The sequence below is a fragment of the Nelusetta ayraudi genome, unplaced genomic scaffold, assembly GCF_046127955.1.
Source record: "Nelusetta ayraudi isolate G7.1 ecotype Tasmania unplaced genomic scaffold, CSIRO-AGI_Nayr_v1 ptg000060l, whole genome shotgun sequence".
NCBI lineage: Eukaryota > Metazoa > Chordata > Actinopteri > Tetraodontiformes > Monacanthidae > Nelusetta > Nelusetta ayraudi.
This window is the reverse complement of record NW_027466110.1, coordinates 8,128,608-8,145,000: the sequence shown is the minus strand read 5'-3', so window position 1 is coordinate 8,145,000 and position 16,393 is coordinate 8,128,608. Positions and strand designations below refer to the sequence as shown.

Sequence of the window (16,393 nt, the reverse complement as noted above, 5' to 3'; positions counted from 1 at the left end):
GCACAGAGGTAAGTTCAAAGTGACCACAAAGGTCAATATTGTGAAATCAATACCTCACAGAGGACCATAAACCTTCTTTGGCTCAACAAAAAGCTGAAACTTCATAAAACAAATTCAGTTTGACTTTTACACACATGAAAAACCCATTTGTTATCATTGCCTATCCAAACCAATATAGTGTCAGAATAAGTGACAAGAAATGAAACTGTGATCCGGCCAACTAACATGAACACACCAGCGGCTGTGCATGCTGCCTTTGCATTATTCCGCTTTCCATATAAATCCATGCAAATCATTCAATCCAACTATATTTCATGTTTTATATTATTTATTTTATAAAAAAAAAAAAAAAAACTTCCTTACCATCACAGTTGGGTCCTGGCTGATGGAGGGTTCTACCTCTGTCGGCTGGGGTCCAAGGGCAGAGTCACTGCTGCTTCTCACCAACAGGGGGGTGTCTACACATCAAAAAAAGCAAAGCGCATTCAACACGAGCAGTTTTCTGCAAACGCTTTATTTTAAAACATGCTCTTAACAGTGCCTAAAACGAGAAACTAAGTGAGTGTGTGTGTGTGTGTGTGTGTGTGTGTGTGTGTGTGTGTGTGTGTGTGTGTGTTCTCTGTGGCAAAAAAATTCACAAATTCACAATTTCCACAATGAGGCAAAATTGAGATTAGTCACTGAAGTGCCCTTCAACTGGGCGAACATTTCACTAAAGCTCGACAGAGTCATGCAGGTGGGCCGGGATTTAAGAGATTGCCTCGGGAAAAATGTGCTGCAGAATTGTATAATCCACCAAGCACTAATTACTTACGAAATAAGATTTATTTATTTTTTGTTGTAGATGCGGTAAAACCTTTTTAATAAACAGCTTCATCTCGCGTCTCGAAACTTGTGTTTCAAGGAGGTGCTGCTGTTTTTATTTGTTCTCAGCTAATAAGCCCGACAATCTCCTCAGGTAAGAGCCGATTGTAACTCGCCGTTCTTTCAAGACAGCGCTGTGACGGCTCAGTAACTGGCAGTTAATGACATAGAGTGATGACACTGTACAAAGAATCATACAAAAATGTCATGAATTGAGGAAAAAGGTGCATCGACGCCAGAATGCAGGTATTTGCAGGCTGTTCTTTCTTATACAAATGCACACACACACACACACACACACACACACACACACACACACACACACACACACACACACACAAAAGAAAAAAAATCGCTAAAGCTATTTTGATGGTGTCACAGTTCAGCAAAATTCATGTCTAATAATAATCTTTTAGTTGACAAGATACAGACCCGGAGCCACACTACAGAGAGGAGTTGGATTGTGCTTTTTCAAGAGTGTCAAAGCGTGCGAGCGAGAGAAAAGAGAGAAAAGAAGAGGACGGATGAATATTTTTGCGCTCGCGAGATGACAAAACAAATTTTCGCATCTGTCATTTGCAATGAGCCCGTGACACTGGCCTTCTAAAATGTGCTTTTCAAGGGGAAAAACAGCGTGCTGACGTTTAGGACACTAAACCACAAAGTAATCTTGGGAGTAAATGGGAGAAAATGTTGAGATTGGCTTGAATGGGCTCGAATACTAATCCAAAAACCCATATGTATAGAGATGTGTTGATGAGTACAGCTGTACAGCTAAAGATATACAGAGATGCGTCCAAGCATTACAAACTAATGTCAATAATAAGTCCATAGTAACCATACATCTGCAAGGAAAGGACTAGAATTTAATTTTATAAATACTTTTTTTTTTCCTTTTTTCCAAAAAAGCTCCTTCAGAATCTATGTGTGTACAAAAAAATGTGCCTCACTGTTAATAAAAACATGCAATGTACTACTTAAAAATGAGGACTGGCGACTGAAAGCAGTTTACACGGAGAGAAAAAAGCTTTAACCTTCAGCGTATAAAATGTAAAAAAGAGTAAATGACTAACGGCTCTTGTCCTCTTGGGTCTGAGCTGCACTCGCCTGCACTCCTGTCCACATTGCATGGACAAAAGCAGCAGAGTCGTTATACTAAGGACATTCCTAGAGTGTGTTTCTCAGGGAAACAATGCATCACTCTATTTTCTCGCTAGTTATGGAGGGAGCAGATCTAAAAGGCTGAAAGAAGCCCTAATGCACGACCCCTCCGTTAGGAAAGTCTTCAGTGAACACTGAGGGGGCTGCCAGTGTGGCGTTCCTGCAGCCCAATGGCCAATCAGCGGCTGATTTGTGTGCACGCCGGCAACACGCGATGGCGTTTCCCTCCTCACGTCTCACCAGCCCGCTGCATAAAATTATCATTTCACAGAAGCTGATGGATGACGCGCACGCCGCTTTACTGCCGGAGAGCTCGGAGGAACGGAGAGAAGTCAACGCTGCAGAAAGCTTGAAAAATAAATAAGATTTAGGCCATCAGGCGAGGTATTATTATGATGAGTGCCGTGCTCCGGCGATTCTAAAAAATCCCCTTCGCAGGACCCATCAATCCGCACGTGCATCAAGAACGCTGTCGTGATGGCCTCCATGGCTCCGCGGGGAATAAAAGTGAGCAAGGGTGGACGTGAGGGTGGGGGAAGAAAAGCCTCCGAATGAGCGGTCCACACACAGCACACGTCAAATGATATTTGGCGGGGTCATATATTGATTGTCACAAAATGGACCCGTGGTGCTCTTAGGGTGGGCAGGGGTGGGGCGGGGGTATGGATTTCACGTATCCCCTTCAATACCCTTCATCGATTCATCTCCTTAAAGCAACGCATAAGAGACGAGGAAGACATAATGGGCAGCGGAGGGAAGGAAATTAAGGTGCAAAGCAGATGAAGGACGGAGACAAATTAAGAGACACACAAAGGAAGAGTAACCGGAGACGCATAAATTATCTAAAAAATATTATATATATGTCGAAAAAAACATCAGAGCTGAACGCTGGAGGAAACCCGGAGGAAAACATTAAAATGCAATGGTGCTCTTCTTTTTTTAAACAATAATAGGTGCTCTCATTTTTTTAAACAATAATAGGTGCTCTCATTTTTTTTATTTTTTTTTATTCCTGTACTCTGCGTAGCCATAGCAACTTAAATAACAGGACTGCCAGGCTACATCTTTTCTGGTAAATGACTGGCCAGACTGGCATGAATAGAAGCAGCACACATTAAATACTAATAAAGGAAAAACTCTGAACCTGTTACGTCACAGAGTTTGGTCAAACACCACATCCATGATTTACGTTCTGCTGTAAACTGAGCTACCGTACAGAAACTGTACTGACTGTACCAATGAGGTGTTATGATTAGCCTCTGTTTAGATAAATGTTGACTTATTTATCCATGAGAGCAAAACGTTTCTGTGTACTCCCAAGAAACGTAACAAATAAAAAGTGAACAGAGCATAAAAAAGACAAGAGGTGAGTGTATGAAGACAACCTTACAGTTGGTGTTGCAAAAGGACTGAGAAAAACAACACAATCTGAAACCACACCATAATACTGAGCAGAATGGAGTGATAAGAGGCAGAACAAGAAGAATACTTCTTGATGAAATAACAGAAGGGGGGAAAACGATATTCCGTGACTTTGAGTCAGAGGTAAAACAGAAGACAGTGACAAGGCAAAGCCTAGGCATCTCACACTGACCGTCTCCAGAGCTCTTTCACCTCTAATCTACCATGACAGTCACACATTACCACTAATCTCTGCTGACAAGAGACCAGACTGAAACAGACTAAACTTCCTGTCTTAACAGCGTCTGGATCGTGGCGCAAAAAGACCTTTCTGTGACTGGGGAAGGTCAGAAAAGCTCAATTCTTCTATCATCAAACCAAAAAGCATTGTGTTTTGTCTTTTTATAATCGAGTGTATAACACAGTGATTACAGATTCTCTCTCAGAATGGAATGAGCTCGACAAACTGTTTAACATCTGTCAGGCCGAGGGAGACGTTTCAATAGCGTCATCAAAAACAATGAAGGTGGGGGTGAGGGGGAAACAACCAACGACAGAACAACAGAAGTTACATAAAATAGACGGGCATTATCACATTTCATTTGGCATATTAATGACATTTTGAAAGCAACCGTGACAGATTATGTTTAAATGTCACGCGCTCAGCTGGGGCAGATGGCGCAGACCGTGCAACAAAGTGCACGCAGTCTACAATTACAAACTAAAGGCAGTTGGATCTGAAATTAGCCAGCCAGTGGCAGGAAGGCTGCAGGAAGCAGTGCGCCACTTCAGCCCACTGTAGGTGCAGCGCAATCAATCACTCCCGCAGCTTCCTATAATTGCGGCAAAAAAAGTAAATTATTTAGGCCCGTCCGTTTCACCCGCGACAGCTCTGAGCCGTGGCTCACACGCACCTGCAGCACGTGTGCCGAAAAGTCACTTGGCTTGAAATAAGACAGAAGGAGTGGAAGAGGGAGCAGGAAGGGAGAGAGCCTGATAGGCCCAATCCAGGTAACAGGAAACAGACACAAACATCAGAGCCTGACTCTGTCGCCTGACACTGTGCACACACATCCTGTCCGGCCTTTTCACTTCTACTCTGCTGTTTGCTCAAGCCAACCACTGCCAACAGTTCAGCTACAGCTCACCTTGTTCTCATCACTGTCCAGCAGAAACCTTCCATTCCAGTCAGACTGTTCAGGGGAGGTTTTCCCCTCCGTGGACAACATGTTTTTGTTGTACTCCTGAACTCGCTGTGGCAAGATTATCGTGACACACAGCACACACAGTGCACAGAGGCCAACCATGCATGGGTTAGTTTCCCTATGTGTACTGCTAGCAGACGAACAAAAACAAAAAAAATGTAAGGGTGGACCCGTTTGCAGCGTTCAAACTCTACCAGAGATTTAAAACCACATATAGATCTGTCAGTTTGTCTTGAAGCTCATAAATCCTAGAAATTTGATTACAGAGTTCTTAACCCACCGCCAAAGTTCACAGAGAGGAGAGGAAGGTCTGGAAATACTCAGAGTGGCTGTACGATCTAACTTGGGTTTGACTTGTGTTGATAGTTCTAACAAAGCTTTGTTGAGGTTGGGTGTGATGAGAAATGTCAACGCTTAAACAAGGTCAAAACATCTCAAAAGAGACAGAAGCACACTTGACTGGAGCCAGAATGGGGCAGTTTCAACCCATCACTTCAGTTGTCCAATGACTCATGTTTTTGTTTGAGTTTGATGTTCATTCACTTCTAGTTTTATTCAAAATACGAATGTCTTCCACACTAAACAAAACAGAATATGAACAAAAAAATACTCACTGGACTTGAGGGCAGAGGAGTTGACCTCTATCTCGCCTCCTGGGATTGGCTGGAAGACAGAGAGCTCTGATTGGTAGAGGTCCGGGCTGGGGGTTAGGCTGGAATTGGCCACACCCCTCTGCTGGGCTTCCTGCTCCTCATACACCGCCATCAGCTGAGGAAAAAACACAGAGAGAAAAAAAATAAAAACACAAACATTGTCGAATGTTAGTCACCTTGTTATCTATATTTATTTAATTTATTCAAGTGTTTCTTCAAGTGTTTAATTGCACTGCAGCTACAGGAATCGCGCTACAACGCCAACACAAGGGCACTCCAAACTGTTTTTTTTTTTCTACACTCTGAACAAAATCCCTTTCCAATTTACCGAGTTAAACTGCATCAAAACAAATGGAGGGATTAAAAAAAAAGGTAACAAAATCCAACCAGCAACAGGATTCTGATCAGCGCTACCAAAGGGCAGACTCACTACATCATTACTCTAATGAAAATCAAGAACAGAGGCGAGAGCGGAGTGCGTGATACACAGGCGTGTGCTGAAACACTAGACTTCTGGTTTACCTTGTGGATGAGGACGCTATAGAGGACGTCTAAGGAGCCCAGCATGACTGTGACAGAGTGTGTGTGTGTGTCTACGCTCTAACGACTGCCTCCATTCGTGTCTCTTCTCTGCCAGAGTGCAGCGTCCCGCCGCTCCTCCCTGCGTTATATAGTGGAATCCCCCGTCTATTGAGCATTGCACTGAGTCTGCGTTTAGCCAAACAGCGCACAGCCTGTCAACACAGTGTTCTAGGGGCCTCCATGCAGAAGCTGAATAGACCTTTGGAGTTCGTGTGCGCGCGTGTACGTGCGTGGATGTGTCTGTGTGTGATGTCCAGAGCTGCTGTCAAAAAAGAAAGGGGACTTTACCAGTAAAGCCAGAGGCTTCCTGCTACACTGGAAGCCAAACGTGCGCCGCACAGGGGGGACGCCGCCATGCACACGCGTGCTGCCAACGGGCAAAAACCAGTGTGAAAGTGTGCAAACAAGCATGAGCTGGATGTGTCTTTTTGCACAAGAGGAGTTAAGGCCAACAACAAAGTCAGCATTGGGGAAAAAAAAATGCTAAAGAAATCCTGCAAAAGAAGCTTTACGCAGCCACAAGAGGGCTCAAGTGAGACTTCAACACAACCCTAATGATTATTTCACTGCTGTTCACACTTGGTCTGAGACAGTAACAACATAATCTGTTTTCAGACACTGTACAGATATTTAAAGTTTAATTTCCGAGCAAGATGATGTATCACATGTCATGGCACACGTGCATTATATGGGAAATAAAAATATACTTTATCTTAAACTTGGCATGACACGTGACACAACCTGTCTTACTCTTGCTAGGTTATCAAGAAAACACACACTGTTCCTCTTCCTCTCCTCTTATTGGGCCATTAACTTTACACAAACGCACATTAATAGTGGCAGTCGTTTATTTCATTGCATCATCTGACCATGCTTGGCCGACGGTCTTGTGGCAATCTGGCCACCGCAGGACGCAAACACAGCCAAGCTGGAAAAACATGCAGATCGAGGGGGATTCGGCACAAGCAGCTGACACCAACTGGCCGGCTGAAGGAAGGAGACGCAGGAGGAGCTGAGCTCTGACAGAGCAGCTGCTGCACTTTTGTTGGTTACATGTAGCTGAGATATAAACAGTCCAATGCAGACCACACAATGGGATTGCAGAAATCATTTTCAGTCACCTTCAGCCCAACACAACTAGTATCCTGCAGCGCTGTGACGCACGGAGAGGTGGGTGGATGGATGAATGGAGGGATGCTGCTTCTCTGCTTCTCTTGTGCCCCGACTCTTCCTTGACCTAGCACTCATTTATTTGGAAGCAGACACAAAACACCATGCAGCCCTAGGCTGGGAAACACACGCTACCTTTTGCAATTTAGCACCTACAAACACCATGCCTTCCCTGTCACGTCATTACGTGTAAGCCTCTCATCAGCCGTCCGATCCAGACAAGACAAAAAGATGCAGGTAAACATCTGATGTTGTTTTCTGTTTATCACTCTCACGTTACTGCCAGAGCGCACGTCCTCCTTTGATCACTTTGCTGACAACATTCAGCAAAGCGCCTTTTTTCACAAATCTAAGAGGGAGTAGAGAGAGTAGATAGACTGAGAGTAGTAGGTCTTCATTTTAATGTTGGTTTGGAATGACAAAATAAAAGTAAAAATCTAAACAAAATCTCTTATCTCACATGTCAGGAATGCACGTTTCCTGCACTGTCAAAATGATCAACAGCTTTACAAATTGCCAAGCGACAGTTAGACTCTGATGGAGAACCTGAGCGCGATCAAACCGCGTGAAGACACCGATGACATTTGCTTCAAGGATTCTTGAGGCGGCAAACCAAACGCTGCTACTACACAGAGATGCCGCCTCATTGGCAGAACAAAGAATTAACCAATTAGCCGCCTCTGCTTCCATGTTTACCTTCTACACTGAACAAGGCACAGCCGCGCTACGGTGCGATAATGTCCTTTTTTTTTCAGATTTCTGGATAAGTGATGACGTGATTGCGTTAACATTTACATGGCATATGTGCCGGTAAGCTTCATCCCTCAGATGTCAGGACACTTTTGACATGGCCATCTCTCCAGCTCGCCGTGATTTCTCACTTACAGCAGTTACCTGCAGCTGGTCGCTGTAGGTCAGCCGCTATCTCTTCTTTACGGTTTTAAATCCCCCCACTGGAGCGGCCCTCATCGGCATGTCGGCATTTCCTTTACACGCGGGCGCTGCTCCAACCCCGTCCCGTCTTTATCGCCACCTCTCAGGGGACCGTTCAGACTGTCCAGGCTGGGGCTGTCCTGCCCTTACACAGCATCCATCCATCCATCCATCCATCCATCCATCCATTTACTATCAGTGCTTCTCCTGCACTCTGGAGTCTATCCCAGCTGTCTCGGGGTGAAGGTGGGCTTGTAGCCTCGATAAGTTGGCAGTTTACCGCAGGGTCAACACAGATAGACAAACAAGAGACAACACTCACACCCCTGGACAATCCAGTGTCATTCAGCCTAATGTGTAGGTCTTTGAATTGTTGGAAGAAGCAGGGAGTGACAATCAAACCTGCTATGTTCTTGCTGGGAGGCAATGATGCCAACCGCTGCAACACTACCACCATCCATAAAGACGGATTAAAAAGGCACCTCCAACTGGTAACGTGATAGGGGCCTTTAAAGAGTAAATCAAGCAAACAGGAAGAACGTGCACACTCAAAGATGAAAAAAATGTTGAGGTGCTGGGCCAAAAACGAAACTCAAAAAGAGTCAAAAGAGTCCTCCAAACTCAGTGTCCTTCCTTTAAACAGCAAAACCTCACTTAGCTACATAAAGTATAGATATGCAATTGCACTACCATGCAAATGAATGTGCGATGGTGTGTACTTGGTATTTGGTTTTAATGCCAAGCGGCTTTCATTCTTTTTTAAACATTGCCAATAATTTCTACTAAATGCCATGTCAGGCTTAACTCACACTATCAGTGATTCATTTACTGAGACCTGTTTGGTTAAACTGAGATTTTTAGTTCCAGCTCGACAACCATTACCGAGTTGAGACTGCACGCGTGAAAACTTCCATGTGTGTCTCTGCTAGTATTTATACAGTGTGAGCGTGTGTGTGTGTGTGTGTGTGTGTGTGTGTGTGGGTGTGTGTTTGCGGGTGTGCTTCGCTCTCATGAAGGTTGAAAGAGTACATTAAAACAGGAGTCAGATTAATAGCTGTCGGGACTTTAAGTGCATCGCATTGTGTACACACACATACACAACCATCTATTTCACATCATAGCCTTTATAATTGGGTCGATTAGGGTCTGATCGATTAGTTTGGGCCCAATCAATAAAATGCTTACAATCAGCTAAATGCACCGGCGGAGACCCAGCTCACCGTGCACGCACTTCCCCTCCCAAACAAACCCGCAGCGATCTTTAAATACACTTAAGCCGTCCCTACACCGCCGAACTTTGATTTTCACTCATGACCACTTACCTTAAAGAAATCTATTACATCTGAGCCTGCGCACGTATGTGCCTCGCCGTGCACTCCATCATCTTGTGCATTCAGCAATACCCTCGGCAACAGACAGCGCTTTGCCACTGCACTGTAAAATGAAATGAAAGTATACCATGGCGTGTGTAGGGTGGAGTGCGTACACGGCGGGTGTGTGTGTGTGTGTGTGTGTGTGTGTGTGTGTGTGTGTGTGTGTGCGTGTGTGTGCGTGTGTGTGGGTGCTGTGCGTACATGAGGTTCTGCTGTCTTATGCAGATTATTTCATAGGCTTTTCACAACTGGCAAAATTGGCTGTGAGTGTGATACATTAGAGGATTGGAGCGAGGCAAGATGGTGTTCTAAAATAAACAATTTTCTGTTTTTCTCCCCAGATATATGCAAATTTACTGCCAACTGGGCAATTTCAGCCTCTCATCCTGCTTTTTCATTCAAAAGGGGTTATTAACAAGCAATGATCTTAATATGGCAATAGATTTTGTTTGAGGGTTTTTTTTTTAGGGGGGGTGTCACAAACCTCAGTAAGTTTGATCATTCTGTGTCACTGCGCACTCACACACACACACACACACACACACACACACACACACACACACACACACACACACACACACACACACACACACACACACACACACACGCACCCACCAACACAATGGCAGTGGATAGAATGACAGCACCATCTAGCTCTGCGTGACAGAAGCTGCATCTGAACATGGACCTGAACGGTTGCTCCCTGACAACTTCCTGTTCCTGTTCACTTCTTCCACATCTCAGCCACCCAGCGAGAAGACAGCTTCCTGTTTCTGGTCAACCTGTGAGGAACTCGCAGCATTTCCATCATGTCTGCGTGTTTCAAAACACTGAGGATGGGAAGCTTTACGAGAGTGCACGGCAGCAAGACAATTTCAAACAGCATATTGTCGCAGGTTTATGTTCTTTTAATGCATTGCCAAGCAGCCCTTTATGGTGCATCTATAAAAAAAATAAAAAAAATGGTGACACACAACCAGAAACAGCAAGTCATTTCCAAAAGATAAACCTGCACATTTCTCATGCAAAAGCAAGATCACAAAGAGAATGTGAATGAACCCTGAGGCAGGTTAGCCTGACTCTGCCCGGCTATGTACAAGTTGGCCTTTTGTTCTTCTTCCATCAGCAAATATTCCTGCTTAGCACCGATTCCCCCTCTGGCATCACTCTCTCTACTCTCACTTAGCATCTTCTTGTTCTTTTTTTTCCCCCGTTCCTTCTCCTCCAGTATTCTCCGTTGCCTGCAATCTCCCTTTTTTTGCTTCCTTCTGTTCTTCTCCTTGTTTTTTTTTTTTTCTCTCCTCCTCCCCCTCCTCCTCCTCCTGTCTCCTCTGAGCTGTGCCAGATTCTTACAAATCAGCCAATGTAAATCATCATGTTCTTGCACTCTGCTCCATTGGTTACACCGAGAAGGCAACAAAAAGCTTATTGATTTGAATGTGATACACCCCGTGCTCGCTCACTCTCTCAGCAACACTGCCTCCTTGTCTTGCCATCTTTCTTGTGATCTCTGAGGACTCCAGTATCAGCGGCGAAAGATTAATAATCTGATTTTTTTTTTATTTAAAAGGCCACGGATATACGAGTAAATCAGCTGTTACTGAAGAAAGAGACAAAAACATGCATCCGCGCCTGCGTCTCCTCTGGCTTTGACCTCTCTGCTCGCGCGGTCGAGCTGATCAATAATCGGGATAGTGTTGTCTCCGTTCGGAGAATATGGATGAATGAAATTTACCTGCATCAGCAGTTTGAGGTCTTTGTTTAGGTGTGTGTCTGTGCGCGCGTTTGCATATAAGCGTGTGTGTTTGCGTGGACCTCCTATTGATCTCCAGTCACCGAAACCCCTCAGCGGCGCGTGAGGCATCCAGACGAGGCGGTCAGGAAGAAAAAGATTAATGGCGGGCAGAGGCGCTGCGGAGGACGAGGACAGACCCACACGGTCATCTAGATAATGAGGAGGAGGCGTTGACGTCGCAGTGCGGCCCTGTTTAAAAAAGCAGAACTACCATTTCCGTCGTTATCTTGGGTCTGTATCGTCCCAACATCGCACCACGTTCTTCTTCTCACTTGGCTGGGAAATGGTGGATGCCATTGAATTTGTCGACGCTCGTACTTTTCCGATAACTAACTTCTATGTTTTCTGAGCCCGTCCCTGAAATTGTCTCACGCTTCAATACGCTGCAAAAAAAATTAAAAAATAAATAAATTAAAATGAAAAACATTTCATAAAAACAATGGCAAACGTTTTGTTTTGACTGTTTTGGGGCGACAAATAGAACCACTTGCACACAACAGCATAAATTAAGTGCGGCAGCCAAAATACAAAGACGACTTCTGTTACAGCACTCATGCATGACACGGTGTGTGTTCATCACTCACATGAATCCAAAGATGTGTGTGTGTGTGTGTGTGTGTGTGTGTGTGTGTGTGTGTGTGTGTGTGTGTGTGTGCCTGCCTCCGCTACCAATCTACCGCCATCCTCCCTGAGGCTGTGAGTCGACCACAGTCGTCCATATGGAACAGCATTATGGAGACACACAGCGGCACAGATGGACGCGTTGCATGCAAGCCGCATCGCGATGATCCGCCGGTGGAAGTCTAAACAACACAGCGCTCAAAAGCCAGGGGAGCCGCCGCCAACTGGAGGCCGGGCAGTAAAGCCGAGGATTGTGGGAGATATCCACACAAGAGCGGCGGCCTCTCGTTAATTATTTTGGATTTGACGCGCAGTTTTTACTTCCGACTTGTTTTATTCTCATCGTGAGAAATAATTTCAATAAGCCTGACTCTTTGATACCGGCTGCGAATGATAAACCCATATCTGAATCCTGTCCCAGCCAACGCAGTTTAATAACCTGTGGAAAAAAAGATAAGCCGATGCCAAGACATCTCCTGTCTAGGCTAAGTCAGTCTTCGTCGTTGGATAGTCATACAGACGTATGCAATCAGAATGATAGAGTAGTCCTTCAAAGCTAACAAAGACAAATTCATAGCATTCGGTTTATTTTGACTGTATGTCCGCATTTTTAAGTCCCAGTGATTGTCACATACGAGTATGCTTAAAATTGTACACACATGTGTCAATGACACTGAAGTTAATTATGGTTCAAAGAAAATAGCTTCTGTATCAAAAATCCCATTGGCCTTGGTTAATTCAACTTAGCCAAACTTAAATCATTTCCAAATGACTAAATGGGTTTTTTTATGCAGAAGATTAGGACATTCGAAAAGTTCTTCTGGGTTGAACTTCTGTAATCAACTTTCCATTGCAGACAGCCACGTCCTGACACTATATCCCTTACAAATGGTGCTCAAGGACCAGAGCCAAGACCAAACCTTCAAAGGAAGTTGTTCAAACCACAGAACAGTTTAGTCTTAGTCCCCTGATAGCTCATTCAACCCGTCTCGCCAGCACCTTATCTCATTCAATTGGCTCTCCAAATAACAATGGGCCTCTCAGTGGCTTTTAAAGCAGGATTTGCTGTCTGTCAAATGTGACTGATTAGGCAACACACAAACCCACTGACACCGTGTTCTCTCTATCACACACACGCACACACCTACACACACGCAGCGTTGCACTGGTTGACGCACACAAAGTGTTTTGATGGTAATTATGTGAGGATTAGTGAGTCAAAGCGCTAAGTAGTAGTCTGGTTTACAACACAGAGAATCAAACAAGAATCAGAAGCTGTATCACATGTTCTAACTACAGACACTTGTATTATTTTCTTAGGTTCTCAAGGAAAAGTAGAAGATCGATGACATTGGTTGCCTATCAGTCAGTTGTTGTTTTTTTCTTCTTTTTCTTAACCATCTAGGAGCCATCTATCTTCTTGTGCAATGGGGAAATTCTAAACCTGCTTTGTGGTCTGTCTCAGCCTTGCACACACATTGTTGCTTTGGCCCTTTCACATGTCTAGAATCTGTAACCCCCATTGGGATTATGGGGTTAATTGTTGAGAGGTGGCTTCCTGACCTGCAGACATCTTATCTGGCTCAGAGCTAGAAGTCAACGATCAATCTCTGGATGTCACCGCAACACAATTCAATGGGGGAGAAACATAAAATGAAATAATGTCAACATAAAAAAAAACATATACATAAATACAAAGAGAGTTTCATCAAACATAAAAAATGTCTTAATGTACGATAGCACTACTGAAGGGTCATCTTTCATGTAAATTGTTACCCCAGCACTGGCAAACCAAAACACAAGTCTTTCATAATGCGACAATAACAACTATTTAGTGTTTGACAGTAAACACAACATTCAAACACTGCTTTCTGCACACAGCTTAGCACAATCATTTTGAAACTCAAAATTGTAACACAAAAAGGTGGTATATTCACTTTGAGATTTTCTGTTTCAATTCCATGTTGGTGACAATATGTCAGTGATTCCTTTTGAGACTGTTGTTATAATAACATAGTAGCCAAATAAATTGTGATCACTAAATTTTTCCTGTTTACTTCACAGCATTACCATCGAGCTGGGACAGTGTTTGAGTTCCGTTCCTCCACCCCTCCATCACACCGCGCTGCCTCCACCTCTTCAAGGTGAATGACAGGAATTATGAGACGCCTACTCAGGGAATCGATGATCCATGTACGTGTGTGCTCGCGTCTGAGCGTGAGAGTGGAGGTGAGGCAATTAAACGAACCTGTTATCACTCACATACATTCAGGGACAGCTTCACTCTTTATAAAGCTCTCACTGCCCGCCACATTACTCTGTCAATGTATGTAAATTTTTCTGCTAACGGCTGCTATCTTTGTGTGTGTGTGTGTGTGTGTGTGTGTGTGTGTGTGTGTGTGTGTGTGTGTGTGTGTGTGAGAGAGAGATGGAACAAACGCATTTGTCTCGTATGAACACCCACACACACATTGCCACACGCTGCTTTCATACACACACACATACACACACACACCACGGGCTGTTCTCCCATGTAAGAAGGTCAACATGAGATGTGGTCCTTCTAACATTTCTGTGATTGAGGTGAAGAATAAATCTGGTAGCCACCACAGAGTGATTACATTAATCTTCCAAAGAAGATCAAATTGTCTATTCACGAGACCGTGAATCAAATCCAACTCAACATTTAATGATGTGTGGCAAAGGGTTTTTTTGGCAGTCTTACAGACACCTATTCAAGTGTTACCTTTTTTTTTTTTTTTTTTAACGCAAATTAGACTCTTCCAAATCTGCAGCTGCAACAGTCCGTGATAGTCGGCGGGCGTGTAGGTAAGTCATGAGTCAACAGAATGTACTGGATGGTTAATTGGTTGGAAGAAATGAAACAACCCCGGTTTGCTACAAAAACACTGTCCAACACTGAAATGCCTGCAGCGATTTGAGTGATTTGTTTAAGCAGCAAACTAAACCGTCAGTGAATGAGACAAGCAGGTTCTCAGGCGTTTGATGTGAAGGGTTTAAAAAAAAAAAATATCTTCATATTTCACTTGAGAAACATTTGAGAAACAATATGGTGCAACCATTACAGTACAAAGACTGTATATATATATATCAATGGTGAGAGTTGATTTTTAGGTATTTAGCGCCTTCTAAATGTCGTTGAGTCACAAGTTTAAACCTACTGAGGTTTTTGTGACATTGAAAAGTGAGTGGTGGAAATGAAGGCCACAACTCATTACTGGTTTCCACGACTTTGTTTGGTCTTAGTTGTTTGCTCCACCTTGCATCACAGGCTGCATACTCAGTGAGGCCACAAATGAGCATGACGGGCCAATGCTTAGACATGCAGTTAGCCTATTCCCACTAAACCCCGGGCACTTCATTAGGACGATTCATCAGTGCAATGGATCCGCCAGGAGATGGACTTCATAACAATAACAATTAGCCACAAACACACAATTTCACGCAGCGCCATGGATTCATGCGTTCTGTGTGGGTCTCAGGTGCAGCTGAGCTCACTTAATTAAGAGCTGAGGTCCATGAAGACCGCACGCTTCATCGTTTATTATATTCATAATTAACCCTTTCACTTCCACCCCCTGCGCCTCTCTCTTTGTTTCATTTCAGTCACTCAGTTAACCCCTTCGCCAACACTTACAATCAATCTCCCAAATGCTGCCGGCTGGCTGCACCGTGCACTAACCCCACGCCTAACTCTCACACGCCGGCCATTAACCCCACATTTGTCTTTATTCCACTACCTCTTCCTCTGTCCTTTTATTAGCGCCCTTCTCCTGTCTTTCATTTCATTCACTCAAGCCATTAACCCCTTTTCTCTCATGCACTCTCCTACTTCTCTTTGCACGTGCCTGCCACTGATCACACCTATCCATCTTGCTTCCCTCTTAATGTATTCGTCTCAGCAGGCTCCCTCCACTGTACGGCCTTTGTCTTATCTAGTCTCACGTCACACCAGTCTTATCTCACAAACACAGCTTCTCAATTAACCTCGCCTGGTTCTTGGCTCGGGGTCGACGCGTGTACCAGGTCCGCGTCGTGTCCATGCGTGCCTTCGATAAATAGTGGTGTGCGCGCACGACGCACGCGCCGAAGTGTGACTAAAAAATGATTGCAATCATTAGAGCGAAGGGTAAAAGGAGGAGGCTGGCGGTGAAGGAGAGGGAAAGGAAGGGAGCTGATCCAGGGGTGGCCGAGGCGTCATTAACCACTGGCAGAGGGCTCAGGACATGGCGAGGGAAGGAGTCGATGGAAATATATGAGAGGGAGAAGCCAGAGAGGCACAGACAGCCAGGAAGACGATTAGCAGAGGAAGAGAGAGGGCTGAGCAAATGAGTGGAAAGAGGGTAACAGCTGTAAATAGGCAGAGTTTAAAGGGAGGATGGAAAGGCCAGAGGTATAATGTGATGGTGAGCGAGAGCATCCAAGCTGATTAGTGAGAGCCATCAGGTGTTGTTTTCTTTCATTCTGTCCAATCAGCAACCTCTCTCATTATTATCAAATGCAAGTTAAAAAAAAAGAAAAAAGGAGAGAAAATCCCCAAAAAGTTCATGGAGACGACCCCAAACAAGCTATTTTTCACATGCAACAATTGCACAAAACCACAATGTTTTGGGT

At 44.3% G+C, this 16,393-nt stretch overlaps 1 protein-coding gene across 14 annotated transcripts in view; it reads right to left on the bottom strand.

Moving 5' to 3' along the window:
* LOC142897632 (partitioning defective 3 homolog B-like) overlaps positions 1-16,393 on the bottom strand; it is a 213,101-nt gene that overhangs the window by 115,764 nt on the left and 80,944 nt on the right. For 13 of the 14 annotated variants that reach the window (XM_076040092.1, XM_076040099.1, XM_076040089.1 and 10 more), the window contains 2 exons: positions 5,246-5,399; positions 364-458 (listed from right to left, as the gene is read on the bottom strand). In XM_076040092.1, coding sequence (XP_075896207.1) covers positions 364-458; positions 5,246-5,399 — 249 coding nt within the window. Of the gene's footprint in view, positions 1-363; positions 459-5,245; positions 5,400-5,806; positions 5,897-16,393 lie in introns of those variants that run through there. The other variant, XM_076040102.1, reaches the window with a different exon arrangement.